The sequence below is a fragment of the Megalobrama amblycephala genome, linkage group LG19, assembly GCF_018812025.1.
Source record: "Megalobrama amblycephala isolate DHTTF-2021 linkage group LG19, ASM1881202v1, whole genome shotgun sequence".
In the NCBI taxonomy this organism is placed as follows: domain Eukaryota; kingdom Metazoa; phylum Chordata; class Actinopteri; order Cypriniformes; family Xenocyprididae; genus Megalobrama; species Megalobrama amblycephala.
Window position 1 is genome coordinate 12,038,101 of NC_063062.1, and position 19,650 is coordinate 12,057,750.

General features: G+C 37.9%; 1 protein-coding gene across 5 annotated transcripts in view; it reads right to left on the bottom strand.

Annotated features, from left to right (window-relative positions):
- The window catches only part of megf11 (multiple EGF-like-domains 11), a 141,547-nt gene that overhangs the window by 76,553 nt on the left and 45,344 nt on the right, over window positions 1–19,650 (bottom strand). For all 5 annotated transcript variants that reach the window (XM_048168707.1, XM_048168705.1, XM_048168706.1 and 2 more), the window contains exon 6: window positions 18,017–18,109. In XM_048168707.1, coding sequence (XP_048024664.1) covers window positions 18,017–18,109 — 93 coding nt within the window. The remainder of the gene's footprint in view (window positions 1–18,016; window positions 18,110–19,650) is intronic.

A 19,650-nucleotide genomic window follows, 5' to 3' on the forward strand; every position in this document is an offset into this window, starting at 1 on the left:
ATGCATCAATTACAACATCATGGCTGCGTAGAAGAAGGATCCGGGTACTGAAATGGCCAGTCTGCAGTCCAGATCTTTCACCCATAGAAAACATTTGCCGCATCATAAAGAGGAAGATGCGACAAAGAAGATCTAAGACAGTTGAGCAACTAGAAGCCTGTATTAGACAAGAATGGGACAACATTCCTATTCCTAAACTTGAGCAACTTGTCTCCTCAGTCCCCAGACGTTTGCAGACTGTTATAAAAAGAAGAGGGGAGGCCACACAGTGGTAAACATGGCCTTGTCCCAACTTTTTTGAGATGTGTTGATGCCATGAAATTTAAATTCAACTTATTTTTCCCTTAAAATTATACATTTTCCCAGTTTAAACATTTGATATGTCATCTATGTTGTATTCTGAATAAGATATTGAAATTTGAAACTTCTACATCATTGCATTCTGTTTTTATTCACAATTTGTACAGTGTCCCAACTTTTTTGGAATCAGGTTTGTATAGTTTGTTCTTGTTTTAGTTGGATTCATGCTTTAAAAAATAATTTTGCCAATTAGGCAAGAAAAATAATCTTAAAGGATTAGTTCACTTCAGAATTAAAATGTCCTGATAATTTACTCACCCCCATGTCATCCAAGATGTTTATGTCTTTCTTTCTTCAGTCAAAAAGAAATTATGGTTTTTGAGGAATTTTTCTCCATATAGTGGACATCAACAGCTACCAATGAAATTGCAGTTTCAATGCAGCTTCAAAGGGCTCTACACGATCCCAGACGAGAAATAAGGGTCTTATCCAGCAAAACAATCGGTCATTTTCTAAAAAAAAAAACACTAAAAATGTATATACTTTTTAACCACAAAAGGTCACGCGTGATGTAGGTGGAAGTACCACAGTAGGGCAAAAAAACTCCATCTCAATTTCTCCCCCAACTTCAAAATCGTCCGACATCGTTGTTTTACCTTTTTTTTGTAAAGGCTGTGTACTTAGTCTTTGCACGTCGGTACTTCCGCCTACGTCATGCATGACCTTTCCGACGTGATTACGTAATGCACATTCAAGACGAGTATTTGTGGTTAAAAAGTATATAATTTTTTTTTTTTTTTTTTAGAAAATGACCGATCGTTTCGCTAGACAAGACCCTTATTCTTTACAAATATTAATAAGCAAACCTTTTTCACATAATCTAAAATTATACTTGTTTTCATTCAATACCAATGAGAGTTTGAGGCAATGCACAGCAAACTATTTTATTGCAGCCCTTACAGTAACCTTGAATTCCTGTGGTGTTTATGTAAAAGAGGAGCACATGTGTGACATCGTGGAAGCCACTAAACGTTCTTTAAAACTCTCCTTTGAACCTTATCGTCTAGATGCCCTTTCTCAGATGCACAGATCACAAACCCCATCCCTTTGTTCCTCTTATTAAGCCTTACCAATGCGCATCAGCCTTTCTCTTTCCCTATGCTCTGAGGCAAAAGGCAGGAATTTAATTGAATTTCAGGGCTTTTAATGTCTGCATCAGGATAATCAAAGCAAGCCAGACTTGAGTTGTTTATCATGACCTTGGGAGCTTTAGCAAGGCCACTTTCATAGAGATAACCACTGTCCTGAGTTTAAAAAAGGAAAAACATGATTGCACAGGACCATAAGACTTAGTCTTAAAGCTCAATCAATCAGAAATCATAATAATAAAAGTTTGTTAAAGTCAACATCTTTCTTCAGGCAAAGATGCTATATTTCTAAACTCCAAAACTAACTGATAAATAATGCCTTAAAAATCAGAAATACTGTAGAGCATCTGTTCCTTGACAAGGCCACAGTACTTTAAACATACTTAAACATACCCTTCTTCTCAAAGGTGTTGCAAGTTATCTAACCGGTAATTATAACTTCTTTTATCCAAAACCTAGAAGACTGTGGCCTACTAAGCAAGTTGCTGAGTTAACTGCATGATAATCAAATGAGCATGAAGATACATAACACACGAAAATTGGTTAAAATAATCTGCTTTTAATTAAACTGAATATTTCCCTGTTGAAAAAACAGCATACGCTGGTTAGGTACACTGCCTTTATGTGCACATGAACTTCAATGACATCTCTTTCTTAATCCGTAAGGTTTAATATGGAGTTGGCCCACCCTTTGCAGCTATAACAGCTTCAACTCTTCTGGGAAGGCTTTCCACAAGGTTTAGGAGAGTGTTTATGGGAATTTTTGACCATTCTTCTAGAAGCGCATTTGTGAGGTCAGGCAGTGATGTTGGCGAGAAGGCCTGGCTCACAGTCTCCGCTCTAATTCATTCCAAAGGTGTTCTGTCGGGTTGACGGCAGGCCAGTCAAGTTCCTCCAGACCAACTTGCTCATCCATGTCTTTATGGACCTTGATTTGTGCACTGGTGCGCAGTCATTTTGGAACAGGAAGGGGCCATCCCCAAACTGTTCCCACAAAGTTGGGAGCATGAAATTGTCCAAAATGTCTTGGTATGCTGAAGCATTAAGAGTTCCTTTCACTGGAACTAAGGGGCCAAGCCCAACCCCTGAAAAACAACCCCACACCATAATCCCCCCTCCACCAAACTTTACACTTGGCACAATGCAGTCAGGCAAGTACCGTTCTCCTGACAACCGCCAAACCCAGACTCATCCATCGGATTGCCAGACAGAGAAGCGTGATTCGTCACTCCAGAGAACAGGTCTCCACTGCTCTAGAGTCCAGTGGCGGCGTGCTTTACACCACTGCATCCGACGCTTTGCATTGCACTTGGTGATATAAGGCTTGGATGCAGCTGCTCGGCCATGGAAACCATGAAGCTCTCTACACACTGTTCTTGAGCTAATCTGAAGGCCACACGAAGTTTGGAGATCTGTAGCTATTGACTCTGCAAAAAGTTGGCGACTTCCGCGCACTGTGCGCTTCAGCATGCGCTGACCCCACTCTGATTTTACGTGGCCTACCACTTCGTGGCTTGAGTTGCTGTTGTTCCCAATTGGTTCCACTTTGTTATGATACCACTAACAGTTGACCGTGGAATATTTAGTAGTGAGGAAATTTCATGAATGGACTTATTGCACAGGTGGAAACCTATCACGGGAACACCTGAATTCGATGATTTGGAGGCAATATGTTTTGAAGCAGGGCAGCTGGTTTGAGCTGGTTTAAGCTGGTCAAGTGCTGGTCCTAAGCTTTTCCTAAGCAACTAGCTCCAGTTCAGGACCAGCATATAACCAGCTCATGACCAAATAAGGACCACCATAAACCAGTTCAAACCTGTTACCATGCTTCAAAACATACCTAACCAATATATACTGTTTTTTTTTCAACAGGGTTGTATCCATATTTTTCAGTATGGAATAAAATATAGCAATTGGTATTTTAAGACCAAACAAAATTAATTTGCTTACTTTTTTGGAACAACCTTCATGTCGGCAGCCTGCTTATGCCTTAAAAAGCTGCCTCTTTAGGGAGACAACTAGGCTAAACAGATACATATGTTAAATGTATATTTTATATATTATAGCTGGTTGAAAACTGTCATTAAAATGTGATGGGTGTTGTTCTTTGTCCTTAATCATGCAAAAACAAATCATTCTCCAACAACCTTCTTAAGAAATGTACGTAACAGCCGACAGAGAAGAATGGAGCAGAATTCAGAATAAAACCCCAGTTACCTTGGGGCCTGAAGCACAATTTGATTAAAAGTTTGTTTTTCTTCCCTCTCCTCAGTTACGGAGGGGGCACGTCGATGCAGCACTGACAGTTAATTGGACTTGGCAGGGCCAGGAGTTCATTCGTCAGCATTGTGTGGGGTTTGCCAGAGAGGAACAGGACAATCAATGTCCCACAGGACGGCCAGTAATCAGTGCAACACTACCATGGAGTGCAGGGTTAAACATCAGGAGACTGCAGGTGCAGGAGGATCTGAGGCATACCGCTAATACTATAACCCCCATACCCCACCACCACCTACCTCAACAACATAATCAGCCAAGCACACCCAAGGACACAGCAGAGGAAAGGCATCATGGGTAGTGCTACAAGAACAAACACATATTATCACAATTTTTTTGTACTTTACATTACCATGAACAACCTAAAATACCAAAACTCTCTCTCAGTTTGGCAGATGTAGTTCTTCGGACGTCATTTGGTTCATCAAGGTCATTCCTAACCTAGTATGTATGTGAATTTGACACTTTAAACTTTGAAGGCTCCCCTTTAATCATAAACAGTGGCATAAATGCAAAATATTGGTGCAATTTTACAGGAAACCCTTCAAAAACTGTATATAAGACTAAAACTACACTGGCCGGCCAAAAAAAAAAGTCGCTGATTGGATTTTAATGGGCAAATACTTAAGAGTCTATGAGTGGATCATTATTACAGTGATTATTATGTTTCTAGCATGTTATATGTTTGGCAATGGTCCTTTTATCCCTAAAAGATGGACTGTGTAGCTTTTCATTTCTTAAACAACCAGGTAGGGAGACACATCATGATCATATTCCAAGATGACAATGTCAAGATTCATCAGGCTCAAATTGTGAAAGAATTGTTGGGAGGGAGCATGAAGAATCATTTTCATACATAAATTGGCACCTAAATGTTTTGATGATATTTCCATCAAGAGGTGCATCAATTTTTGGTAAAGATCTTCTATTGACTATTCAAGAGTCCTGCACTCTGTAAAGTCTACTCCAGCACATCCCAAAGACTTTTAAATAATTTAAGGTCTGGACTCAGAGGTGCCAATTCATGTGCAAAAATTATTCTTCATGCTCTCTGAACCATTCTTTAACAATTTTAACCCTGATGAATATTAGCATTGTGATCCTGGAATATGGCCATGATGTGTCTTCTACATGGTTGTTTAAGAAATGAAAAGCTACACACTTTATCTTTAAGGGTTAAAAGAACCGTTGCCAAACATAAAATATGCTAGAAACATAATAATCACTGTAAAAATGATCCATTCATAGATTCTTATGTATTTGCCTATTAAAATCAAAACAGCAACTTTTTTTTTTTTTGGCAGGGCAGTGTATTAAAAATATATATTATATGAAAAACTTTAGAAAATTTTGAAATGTTGCTTTGGTAACAAACTGAAAGTTGAAGTACTAAAAATAAATTAAAGCTTTATAGAGAAATAAATAAAAAAAACTTAATAGAAACTACAAAAAAAAAAACACATTTACAAAAACGTGTACTAAAATTCAAATATATATATATATATAAAAAAAAAAAACAATTCAAAATGTACTATATACATACAAATCGCAAAAAAATAAAAGATTGCTGTAAGTTTCTTTAAGGCATCGTCCAAGAAAACATATTCCTTTTTGGTAGAAAATCAATTAACAATAAAGCATTAACAAAAACCTGATGCACTGGTTTGTCTCACTTTAAATCACTCCATCCCATTTAATAAAATTATGAAATCTGTACATTACAAAAAAAAAAAAAAAAAAAAAAAAGGTAAAAAATATGTAAGGTAATTTCATACATCAAGGACGAAATTTACATTAACTCTTTATTTGCATTCTGTTAGTTTACAATCTTTTTCACTGCCATTGTGCAATAAATAACAATTATAATAAAGTTATAATTAAAAAAAAAGGTTTTAAGTGCACAATGTTGACCTTTCTGAAATTTCTGAAAGTCTGGTATACCATTTTATTAAAAAAATGCTTCATTAAATTACAACTTATGCATTTTCATTTCAGAAAAGTTAAAGAATTCAAAAGGCACTCTAATACAAAAGGCGCAGGAATGACCAAACAATATTCCACATAAGGAATACTTGTGATGACTGCAGGTACCCTTGAAATCAAGTCCTAGAGACTTGTGCGGGGGCATCCCGCACAGATCCATTAAGTAGCTTGTGAGAAAATCCAGTTCCCTTTCCTACCTTCACCTCATCACAACATGACCTCCAATGCCAAGAGCAATTTCTGCTCAGAGGCTGCAGAATTAACATCACAGTGAGTGAAGAGATCATCAAATGTAATGATCAATGAAATAAATTGAATCCTGTAGCGCTAAACTTCATAAACATGGAAATCAACCCCAAAATCAAGTGTGACTCAGACTATGAAATGACCACAGCAGAGCCCGGTCCTGCATTAGTATTCAGCCAGCAGCTTGTGGTTGCACTGTCATCACAACATTTCAGCTATTTTAGAGCACAAAAAGAAGTGATAGAGCTTTATAATGTCCTCATTCAATTATGCAACCTAAAGGCTGTTTAGACTATGGACAACATTCCAGAATCTGGCTTTATGTCCTTTGTGGAGATCTAGTTGATGGTTATATCCAGCCAAGGGAGGCATAAGTGATGTCTGTGCAATCACAGCCGCTGCTATCATCTCTGGCACTCATCAAAATAGCTGGACCTTTTCTAAAAAGCCTTCATTCGAGAAAGCCGCTATGTTCGGAGACGATATTCCTGTTATCAACAATGCACAATATGGAAATAATCATGGCAGAGAAATATGCAAGCTACAATAGGCCGTTTGGGACATTACTCTAAAATTAATTGTGCTTGAATACAACAAAAGGCTGATGAAAAAAACTACTTTCCTAGTGGGATAGCAAAAATGTATTCAGGGCTGAGCTAAACAATACCGTAGGGGTAGTTTTGGGGAGTTTGTGAGTTTCTCTGTGTGTGTGTGTGTGGCCTATACAGAGGGCACAGGGTTTGGCCCATTATGGCTGGTCAATTAATAAGTGCAAACAGTAGGGAACAGTCACATGGCCACCACAACTCCACCGATAGCCATTAAAAACACTACTGCAGTGATTTATCCAACCAATTTATGTAAAAACACATAATCTATCAATGCTCTAATCATGAAGAAACACACACACACCCTCACTGAATCCTGAATGATTAGAGCAAACTCCCTACAAGGAGTTTCTTAATTTGATTTTCAGTACCCTTTATATTTTTATTCTATCCTTATCCAGAGAGTTTTGAGAGTTTGAGGTCAGTCACAAACAGCAGCCCCCAGTCCCTTGCTTTTAACAACAGAGACGCGACACCGGCTTAGGCTGCGATGCTCGAGGGGTGAACTTTGTGTCTGCAAACATACGCACACACAAACACCTGGGCAGTGTTGATCCAAAGAGGGAGGTAGAGAGGTCACAGAACGAAGCCCACTCCCTCGCCACCTCTCACAGCGCGCTTTGATTCTTCAAAGAGGAAAAGTCTTTATCGATGATAATTTTCCGAAAGCTGCCGGTTTGGACCGTGAGAAAGAGACGCTGGCAGGCTTTTTAAGGAAACCCTGTGCGTAGCAAGCGATCACATTCATTCAGCTATATAATGAGGTATCCCACTGATTAAGTTTTGTTTTTCCTCCAGCACAGTATAAATGATTTGTGCTTACAGATGAGACAGATGAGTTGTCACCGTGTTTGGAATGCACAATTACTGTGAGTGATCAGGTTCTGGACTTTTCTGACACCTTTTTTTTTTTTTTATGCACGCCACTAAACCAGGGGAAGGACATTCATTAAAAGGCCGAAAGCATGACACCTGAACAACACACTTATATGTATATATTCTTGATGGGCATCTAATTTCAAAAACATGAGAATTAATAGAGAGTTGGCCCTGCCTTTGCAGCTATTCCAGCTTCCATTCTTCTGGAAAGGTTTAGATTTAAAGGGTCAGTTCACCCCAAAATGAAAATTATGTCATTAATTACTCACCCTCATGTTGTTCCAAACTTGTAAGACTATCGTTCATCTTCAGAACACAAATGAAGTTCTTTTTGATGAAATCTGAGAGATGTCTGTCTCTCCATTGACTTCCTTTGCAAGTGACACTTTGACGAGATTGATGAGATTTCCAAGAGATTGGAAAACTAATCAATATGAATCGAGTGGTTTAGTCCTAATTTTCTGAAGAGACTTGATCACTTTTTATGATGATAAGAATTAATTTAGGCTTTTACTCACATGTATACATTGATCAGCGAACATAAGCAGAAGCTCAACCAATCTCTTCCGATCTCTTTATGATCTTTTTGAAGGGTTAGCTGCAAAGGCAGTCAATGGAGAGACAGACATCTCTCAGATTTCATCAAAAAGATCTTCATTTGTAAACCAAAGATGAACAAAAGTCTTACGAGTTTGTAACGACATGAGGGTGAATAATTAATGACATAATGTTCATTTTGGGGTGAACTAACCCTTTAAGAACATGGCTGAAAGGGCTTTCTTCATCCAAATTTTAAAGGTGCACTTTAGAAGATTTTATGGGTTAAAATAAACAAATGTTGAATGATAAAGTTTGAACTCAAAACTGGGTTCTTACCCACGTTCAATACAGTAACCTGTCAGATTTGGAAGGAAATTTAGCAATTTTATGTTTCGACCACAGATGGTGATAGAGTCCAAAGTTACACAGTACACCTTTAAAGTATCACTTTTGACAGAGGTAGTGACAGATCTTTTTCCTATATTGTGATGTACATCCCAGTGTAACAGTTTATCAAAAAGAGAATAAAATGTAGGGCACGGACTTGGTTCTATCTATCGGTTGTTGATTGGATTTGCACTCAAATGAATGCAAGCTCGCAGTTGATTGTGGAGAGGTGGGGTTTAAATAGACTAAAAGATTGGAAAAGTCTGGCATATATCACCAAAAAGAAAGTATTTTTCCCTGAAAGATTGAGTTATGACATTTTTATTAAAGTTAAAATAATACTGAAATAGTGACATACATCAAAGTGTAATGGATTATCAGAAAAAAAAAGTGTGACGGCTTTTTGTTGCATCGGCTGATAATTAGATTTTGAGATACTGGCATTGCACTCAAAAGTAGAAGCAAATGAACGTACGTTAGGAGATTCAAGAGATTCTTTTCTGCTGCACATACAAAATCCAGAAATTGGATAAAAAGTTTGAAAAGGACACCAAATAATACAAAAATAATTAAATAAAAATAATCCATCAAATCATAATAGATCTATAAATTATTATTAAAACCACACGTTTACTACAACATCAACAATTAACAAAACAAAAAACAAATCAATGTAAACTTAAATGGCTGCGTAAACTACACTGCAATTACCTTTCCAATTATTCCAAAGGTATACAGTGAGGTTCAGGTCATGCTTTTGTGCAGACCAGTAAAGTTCTTCCAGACCACACTTTGTAAACCATTGATTTTTGGACCTTGCTTTGTGCACAGGGGCACTGCTGGTCATGCTGGAACAGAAAAGGTATGCCCCATTCTACTAATAGAGAATGGCTGAATTACCTAAACCTGTTAAATAGAAGTTTTTCCACATATTTTTGGCCATGTATATGCCAGCAAACATATGCATACACAGACAGACATATATATATATATATATATATATACATACAGTGCCCTCCACAATTATTGGCACCCTTAGTAAATATGAGCAAAGGTGGCTGTGAAAATAAATCTGCATTGTTTATCCTTTTGATCTTTCATTCAAAAAAATTCACAAAATTCTAACCTTTCATTTAAGTAAAACATTGAGTAAAATATCTCTGAAATATATTCCTATTCATATTTACATTTTTTAGCACACCAGGGTGACTAGGAGCATGAAATTGTCCAGCCATGATTTCCTGTTCCACTGGAGAATAAACATGAGGAAACACAAAGGCCAAATTCCCGTAATCATTCATCACAATGAGTAAAACCAAAGAATATAGTTCTGATGTGCAGAAAAAGAGCTGTTGTTGAGCTTCAAAAACTAGAAAGTGGCTGTAAGAAAATAGCTAAAGCATTGAAAATCCCCATTTCCACTATCAGGGCAATAATTAAGAAGTTCCAATCAACTAATGATGTTACAAATCTGCTTGGAAGAGGACGTGTGTCTAAATTCTCCTAATGTGAAGTGAGGAGGAAAGTTTGAGTGGCCAAAGACTCTCCAAGGATCACAGCTGGAAAACTGTAGAGATTAGTTGAGTCTTGAGTCTCAGAAAGCCTAAAAAATTTATCAAACAACACCTACATCCCCACAAGTTGTTCGGGAGGGTTTCAAGAAAAATCCTCTGCTCTCATCCAGAAACAATCTCCAACATATTCAGTTGACTGGAACTTCAAACGGGAACGGCTTCTATGGTCAGATGAAACTAAAAAAAGAGATTTTAGCAGAAAATTCACCAGATGGGTTTGGTGCATACATGGATAAAAAGTACCCCATGCCCACGGTTAAATATACTGCTGGATCTTTAATGTTATGGGCCTATTTTTCTGCTGGAGGTCCTGGACATCTTGTTTAGATTCATGGTATCATGGATTCTAGCAAATACCAACAGATGAAAAATCATAACCTGACCGCTTCTGCTAGAAATCCAATAATGGGCCATGGTTGGATCTTCCATCAGGACAATGATCCAAAACAAACATCAAAACCAACACAAAAATGTGTCACTGAGCACAAAATGAAGCTTCTGCCAAGGTCGTCCCAGTTCCCTGACCTGAACCCTAAAGAAAATGAGTGGAGTGAACTGAAGAGAAGAAGCACCAATGTGGACCCGGGAATCTGAAGGATCTGGAGAGATTCTGTATGAAGGGATGGTCTCTGATCTCTTGTCAGGTGTTCTCCAAACTCATCAGGCATTATAGGTGAAGACTCAGTGCTGGTTTCTTGGCAAAAGGAGGTTGCAAAAAGTTTTGAATAAAAGGGTGCCAATAATTGTGGCCAACGCGTTTTGGAGAAAAACATTTATTTCATAATGTGATTTCCCCCCACTTTCAATTCTTTTCCTTCAATGAAAGGTTATAATTTTATGAATTTTTTGAATGAAAGATCAAAAGGATAAACTATGCAGATTTATTTTCACAGCCGCCTTTGCTCATAATTACTGAGGGTGCCAATAATTGTGGAGGGCACTGTATATATATATATATATATATATATATATATATATATATATATATATATATATATATATATATATATATATATATATATATATATATATATATATTCAATAACGACAACTCTCGGAAAAGTTTTAGCATGTTATTGATTTTGGTCTTGGCAGATTAGATCTGCTAGATCTGCAAGTATGGACTTGCTACTGCTACACATGCTGCTGTGAGTATGTAAGATATGCTGCTGCTGCATAAACAGACATACTTAAATCCTGTACATAAATCTCGTAACAGATCTAGGCAGGTGGAGCCGGTGGAGGTGGAGGATTTCAGAGGGTTTCTGTGTGTTGCAGGACTAACCTACAGCAAACACTAAACGTAAATGTTGAGCAAGCAATCTCATTGGCTGCAGGGTCAGCAGAGGCCAATCAGCTTGTGTCATGCAGTAATGATGTGATTGCTTGCAGACTGCATGTAAAGGACCAATCAGCCTGCGCCATCTAGAGTTTCATGAGTCATGACTGAACTATACACAGACACCCTCACACATATACATTAAACAAAGCTAATAAAGCTCTTATAAGTGTGAGCTGAGAGCACTTCCTGGTGTGGAGTGTCTGTATTTGGAGCTTTTGAGAGCACAGCAGATGCAGTGCTGAGAGATTAAAGGAGGCAAAGAGAGGAGAGAGGGATGAGAGAATAGGGAATGAGAGAATGATTTATTTAACTGCTTTGTAGATGACAGAGGAGAGTCGGCGATAGTGTGTCCTTCTTTTCTGCCAACTTTCACTTCTTGCCTCTCTTGAACATTGAATAGGTCTTCCATTTCTTTGTAGTATTTACCACTTCTATGTAAATTTTTATCTCTGCCTTTTTCCCCACTCTAATCACACCATCCATCTGTCGCATTTAATTCAATTCAGTTAAATTCAAAGTTCAGGTACGTTCAATTCACTCTCTCTCCCTTTGACGCCATATCATGTCAAGAAACTCGCGCGGATCTGGAATGGCACCATCTGTTTGAGGGTCGCTGTTGATAAATGAGGTGTCGTGAGCAGGTGAGCCCTGAGGCCCCCGACGACCCCTTCCCTTCCATTTCTGCTTCCTCCAAACCCACGCACATTTCTTTTACATCATCACAACCTGCACTAATGTAGAAAAATTGGCTCCTAAACACTTCCCAAGACAACTGCCATTAGAAGTCATTAGTTGAGAGTGCACAGCATAACTACCATCACAATCTGGCTCAACCAAACAGTCAATCGAAGGGGGTGTATCACAGTATACACATTCCCACCTGAAATGAATTGTTTGAATAGCAGTATAAAAGGTAAAAGTAAGTTAAGTGTTATCGTTCGTACATGAATGCCAATTAGACATGATCTGTCACTCATATACCGCTTATTTTCACTTGAATGAAATTATGTTTTGCTCTGTTGCCAGTAGGCCCTGCTGTTTTGTTGCCATGGCAGTCAAGCTGCCACAGAACCTGACAATAATATTCTGCAATGCAAATGTAACTGTGTCCCACTCTACACCCTGACTGGGTAATGTGGGAAAAAAACATCATATCATGATATATTGTGTAACTTCACAGAGAATTTCATTAGCACTGCAAACAGTCCTATTACAATTTGCAAAAAATACAAATAAGTAATCTTTACAAGCATTTAATCTATATAAAACAACTGCATTAATTAGTAATTTACCCATTTTAATTTTTGCATTTCAGTTAATATTGAAATTGCAATACAGTCTTTGGTGGAATTAATTGTACTGGAACAGAACCTGGTCTTCTCAAAAATGCATTAGGTACATAATTGACAACAAAAATAAAGCAAGCAAAATATGAGGTAAAATAGTGAGTAAAGCTGTAATATTTCTAAAGTGAATGTAAAGTGAAGTGAAAAGTAAAACATAAGCGACAACATTCAAACTTTTTGATGCCAATGATCTACTAATGTGATGATCCCATTGTCTTGAAATATTAAGGTAGCTTCATATTTTCATGTTTAAATACCCATTCATACTGTGTGAGAAAAAGAGCAATCTTACACTGTCTCTACACCAGACGTGAGAGGCGCAACACAACAAAAGCAAATAGAAGCCATTGTAATCAGTGATGCTGTCTACACTGGATATGGCGTAGCGAGATGACAAATTCCTGACAATAAACTGAAGACTCATTCTATTTCTGATGTACTCCAAGCGCATGCACTACCTTCTGACAAGAAGAACAAAATGGATTTGTAAAGATCGCTTTGTTGTGTCCAGCCTCAAACTGTTGCAACGCGACAACTGTCACATCCGGTGTAGACACAGTGTTATACACTACCATTCAAATGTTGTTTTTGTTTAAAGAAATTAATAGTTTTATTAAGCAAGGATGCATTACATTTTTTAAAAGTGGTCAGTAAAGGCAGAATGTCAGAATGTCAGAAAACATTTCTATTTCAAATAAATGCTGTTCTTTTGAACTTCCAAAAAAAAAAAAAAAAAATGTAAGCAGCACAGCTGTTTGCAACATTTATAATAATAAAAATGTTTCTTGAGCACAAAATCAACATATTAGAATGATTTCTGAAGGATCATGTGGCATTGAAGACAGGAGTAATGGCTGTTGAATTTTAAAATGAATTTATTTTATTCAAAGTTATTTTAAATTGTAAATTCACAATATTATTGACCTATGAATCAGCCTGGGGTGAGTTTCCCGAAAGCATCGTTAGCCAACTATGGTCGTAAGTCCCACTGAACTCTATTGGTAACGACGGAACTTGCGACCATAGTTTGCTTTGGGAAACGCACCCCTGGGTGGTTCCCAGTTTGAAATCCCCTGGCCTCCAAAACATTATAGTATTGGTTGCTTATTGATAGTCCTAATGGTGTAAGGTAAATGCTCCTACAAATGCTGACCCAGGACCTGAACATACAGATTCTTGATTGACTCCACTAAACTAAAAGCACTACAAACATCTACGTTTTATCTATCTATCTATCTATACAGACATATATGGGTGTAGCACTCATTTCCATATTTAATTACATTTATAAAAAGCATGCCAAATTGGCATGCATGTTTCAGTCCATAATGACAAGCTAGAGACTGATGAAGATGTACCCATCTGCAGCTGCTGATATACTAAATCAAAACCCAAAATGTATTACACAACATCCATCCTCACCCCAGGCTAATCAATATGAAATGGATAAATCTGTAGATGCATTCTGGAGAAACTCCCCAAACTCAGCATTCTCTTTGGTCCTCCGGTTCACTATTAATTCTCATGCTTTGAAAAAATTATCAAATAGAATGAAACGCTGTTGCCAAAGCAGCAGAAGTAAATTTGAGACAGGAATCTTAAATAGACCGTGTGAAATGAGTGCTTCACTGTGCGAGCATAATTCAGATTTGTGTAAAAGCCTTCATTTTGCCGATGACCTTGCAGCGACTTTTAGCACCTGAAGCTTTCTGAACGATGCAAGGTTATATCTCACATTTGCAGACTGACAAACGTGACGGCTACATTGTCTTTAGGCAATGGCAGATTGACCTCAGCAGGAGCGAGATGACAGGCCCTTCCTATTCACCTCCCTCCCTCTCTTTCTCATTCTTTCATTTCATTTTTATCCCTTCATCCTGGCGATAAGCTCCACCTTTCAGTTTTCATTTCTGACCCAAATAGCAGGCTCCTAGTGGGTGCTGCTCCAGTAACGCTGGCCAGCCTCTTTGATGCTGCTCCAGAGCGTCAGCGCAAAGCTCGTCACTTCAACTCTCAAGCTCTTCAGTCGCCCAAAAGCAGCTCTGTTTTTCATAACCATATCATCCCCATTGCTTAGCATTATCCTATATACTCCATTCATTCAGAACGCACATAATACTGGGCTTTATTTCACTTTCATACCTCCATATTGACTCCACCAGCAGGCATTTCAGTCGGTGACCGAAAGCCCCGATTGTGATTAACGATCTATGACTATTTGTCTCTGTTAGCTAGGAGAATCCTGAAATGTGATGACAGAATCCACCCTGGGACAGCCGAGGTTCCCACCACTCATCCACACATGAGAGAGAGAAGGAGAAGAGAAATTTACCTTGAATGGCAAAAGGGGGAAAAAAAAATGATGCACCATTTATGTACGAGTGAAAAAAGAGGTCAGATTTAATTTAAAAATTGGCTCCCATTCCTCATTTCTACAGATGAAAGCTCATAAATGAAAAAGCCTGGCCTAACGCCCGGTATGGAAATATAAAAGTTATGAATAATGCTTCTGTCTCAATCACCAGGTCTGTTTTAATAAGGCGGATTAGTACAGAACAGCACCTGCTCAGAAGAATGTGTTGTCCTCAGACAGACATACCCAGGGGAGGGTCTTGAGCTTTAGAGGTGGGTTCCTTTCCTCGGCCCCCCCACCAAGGAACTTTGTTCCTGCAAGTGGATTTCACTGTAGAAAATCAGTCTAGGTCATTAGTTGTGGTCGTGCCTGTGCCTCCTCGGCTGTGGCTGGTGCCTCAGAAAGAAAGCTGGTGATTTACAGACTGTTCGTAATCATGAAATGGCTCCTTTGTTAATGAAAATGCCCATAGATCCATACAGAGCATTCTGCAACCATCATTCACTGGTAAATATGGGCAGTAAGTGAACCACAACCGAGTCAACAAGCCGGAAAAATTAACGAATTGAGTCAAAACACGCATCTTGAATGAGAAAATCAGCGTATCTGGCGTCATGTACGTTGACAAGAGCTGTACATCAGTGACTGATGTTGGACAGAAAGGACTATAGACATTTACATGCCTACTTCAGCACAAAACTCTAAGGTCAAGAAGTTTGCGGCCCTGCTGTTCTTAACATGAAAGAGGTTTAGTTTGTTGTCCCTACTGTCTTCAAGTTCCTCTCAACACATAAATATTAAACAAGTCAATATCTCTTTCCCTCTCAAACTCTAGTCTCTCCTACAACTTGCTTTTTCATCATTTAGTTGATTAGAGAGTGAATGTCGATGGCTTCCTATTTTGTCCCGCAATGTTTCAGCCATAGAGGTAAGGCCTGTTAAACAATTCATCTTGAGGATCCAGTGACAGTCTGTTTGCAGATTGATTCCACCCTGTGCACTCCTTATCATTCTAATTGTGATGAAGGCCATTTCACCAAGTACTGGGGAAAGAAAACAGGTAAGCTTTGTCTTATCCATCCATCCATCCATCCATCCATCCATTAACTTATCAATCCATCCATCCATCCATCCATCCACTCTTCCATTCATTTGTCCTTCTGTCATTTATCTCTCTGACTAGCTTTGTATTGAGTAAAGTTGCAATAACCAATCAATAAAATTGATAAACACTAATGAAAACTGTCAACAATGAATTTGGATTTCATTTTAGGGAAGTAGTAGTTCTATGAAAAAAAATAGAAAAATACTATTTTAAATTTAAATAAAAAAAAAAGAAATTTAAATTTAAACAATTTAAATTTTACAGTTAAATCCATCAAAACAGTTTCTAACAGCAAGTAAGTAATTGCTGCTGTCTTTGTTAAACTTTAAATACTCCACAGAGCATGTGCAAGCTTGTCAATCAAACAGAGAAAAAAAATGATCAATCCAAACATTTTGGACAAAACAATTCATCATTGGATTTCACATTAATGTTTAAATGAAACATAATGAATTTAACAAATTTAAATCCTATATGTAAAGCAAATAATTGTATGTTATTTATAATTGAAGTCTGTATACTGTATGCAAAACACTGAGTGGAAAAAAATTGTGTAAAATAAATGATACAAATAAAAACACAATTTGAAAACAGCATTTTAACAGTTAAATAATATATAAGAATATAATAGAATTTTTTTATATACTGTATATAGACACACACACACACACACACACACAACAATTTGGGGTGGTTAAGGTGCTGCTGCCAACCTGTTAAGCGCCTGTATAGTTCTTTAACGGTTCTCTAACTCTCTCTTAGTCTCTTAGTTTAGTTGGAGAAATGATTAAAAAAACGACATTAAAATACAGTGTATTTCCCGAAGATAACGTGGTTCTCAACCTTTTTGCCCCCAAGGGCCCCCTATAAGGAAATATTCCAAGAACCCCACACAAGATTTTTTGACCTCAGAAAAGCATAAAAGTGATTCAAAACAGCTTTTGCCATTGTAGTAAATTTCCATTCATAGCAAACATATGAGAGTGGAGTAACATATCTAAAATCTAAGGAGGAGAATGGGGTGGTGGTGGGATGCAACAAGACAGTTCGGATACTGAGAGCTGTCAGTTGCAGTTTAAATTATGTGGAAGGAGGAATACAATTAGAGGATGGGAGAGAGCTAAGACATGGCGATTGGCTGTAGTCTTTAAATGAATGTAAACTGATAAGAGGTTCGACAGTAGGAGGTATTTGTGAAGTCAGTTATATACCGAAATTATGTCACAAACTTCAATAAAAAGGCTATATTCATATATTAACTGCTTTGTGTTATGTAGTCAAATAATTAGGCTATATCTTGATGTTTTGTGATTGAAGCATTCTGTAAGTACATTTTTCAATCAACCCTTATGGTTTTACATAGCACCATTTGACAAAGGTGCTGTATAGCACCTTTAAAGATAAGACTTAAAAGTGGTTCTCCTATGATTACAAGCCAATGAACCACTTTTAGTGCTATTCAACACCATTTTTGTTTAGAGTGTATAAATATAATTCTATTTAAAATAAATGCGGTTCTTCTGATTTATGTATTTATTTATAAACATATATGTGTTACATGTTTCACACATTTTTGTGCACAATGTTTTGGGCACAACTAGAAAACTGGCACAATGTGGAGAAATTGAACGAATTCAATAATTAGAGAAATAATCCACCAAAATAGTTCATAGTTGTTTTTTCCTCTCAGAGCTTTGGCACAATGAGTAACCTGTTAATGCAACTGCACAATTACACATTCTTCCTCCATGATTTCCAGTTTTACTTTTTAATACAGCTGGCAAAAGAAAAGAGGGGAGCGAGTAAGTGAGAAACATGGTAGCTTTGCAGCGGCGTCTTGGGACTGGTGCAGCCATTAACTATGTGAGAGTGAGAGGGCCTTAATGAAGTGAACTGTGCTCTCAGAGTTAATGAGAGAGTGAACTCACCACTAGAGCAGTCCAGTCCTCCCCAGCCTGGCTCACACTGACACGTATCAGGAGACACACACCGACCATGGGCACACTCCTCGGTACATCGTGCTATCAGAGATAAAAGAACAGAAAGTCAAAGAAACAGAAAATAATGCTTTAAATATAGCAGAAATGAAAAACAAATTCTAGTAAAACACTTTGCAGAGCATGAATGTGGTTTGAGTTCATTCCCAAACACAAATAAGACATTGAATGCACCTTGCGTAAGACAGAAACGCGAATAAGCACAGGATGCTGTACAGACACTGCAGGTCTGCATCTCCCGTAAGACATAATTTAGCTGGCCGCAAATGTCTGCTGATGTGCTGATATGGAGGATAATGACTACACTGGCCATTTTCCAAAGATGGCTGTCACCGATGCCTCCTCGTGAAAGCAAAGCCACACATTTAACACGCTCACTCTGACCACATGTTAAACAATTTCCTAAGAGATTGAGTCCTTGGTCAACATCTCAGTTTATCACATGAACCGGTTGTTTCATGCAAAACGAGCCGACGTAAGCAGCCACAGCCGCAAGGAAACAAGCTGTAAATCCCTCCAAATTTGATCAGCCTGCACTTTGCCACAATGCTCTAACACAGCGACCAGCCAGCCAGCCTTCATGCTGTTTACAAAGTGTGCAGTTTTCTTGATCATTCCTATTGAACAACACAGCATCAAATTGATTGTCTAAAGCATTAGTATTCCTGCCCGGGCCCTCGCATTCGGTCAGATATTTGGATTTGGACACATAATACAATGACCTACTTGGATTTTTTTGTCATTTTTTGTTTTTCTGGATGATGAAAAAGATGAATTAGAGGGAAAATATATAGGCGCTAAGCATGAATAATGCTTAAGGGAGTGAAGGTCACCTGGCCAGCAGGACTCAAACCTGCAGGCTCTTATCGGAGTCAGGAAACAGTCGACCCCCAAAGCTTCTGGAACAATCCACTTTGATTGGAATCAGCAGTGTATCTCCAAGTATGGGCGGAAGAGAGCATGTACTTCTAGAGATTTTAGCGTGAAGAAGGTAACAAAAAAAAAAAGTGTCATATGCTATGGTGTGTCCTTATCTTTGACCATGAAATATGTGAAGGTTGGTTCTATCAACAACATAAAGTTAATGTAGCCACTGGCCAGTCATGCATTTTGTTGAAAGAAACCTGATAAACACAATGTGATGACTAGCATTTATCTTGTCCGGTTAATATGCTTATTATGATTCTCTTGGGTAACAGTAAGAGAAGTCTTTCCTAACTGCAATGAAACACAATTCCAATGAAACACAAACTCAAAATGTAATGAATTCAGATTCTCATAAAGTGTTATGTAGTAGTATAGTGGAGTGTGTGTTAATCTGAATAAATCAATTCAAAGAGAACTAAGGGATTGGTACTGGGACTTATCCCCCCCACCTTCTACTTCAATGTGTTCCTCCAAACCACACAAGAACCACTCAGTAAAGAGCAATATTTCAAGTTCTGTCACGTTCACAGGAGCCCTGAAGTATGATACAAATCTTAAATGTCAACACCTTAGGAACAGTGAATTATTTTGGTGCCCACACATTTTGTGGTGCTTATGATAATCTGCTTTTTACCAGT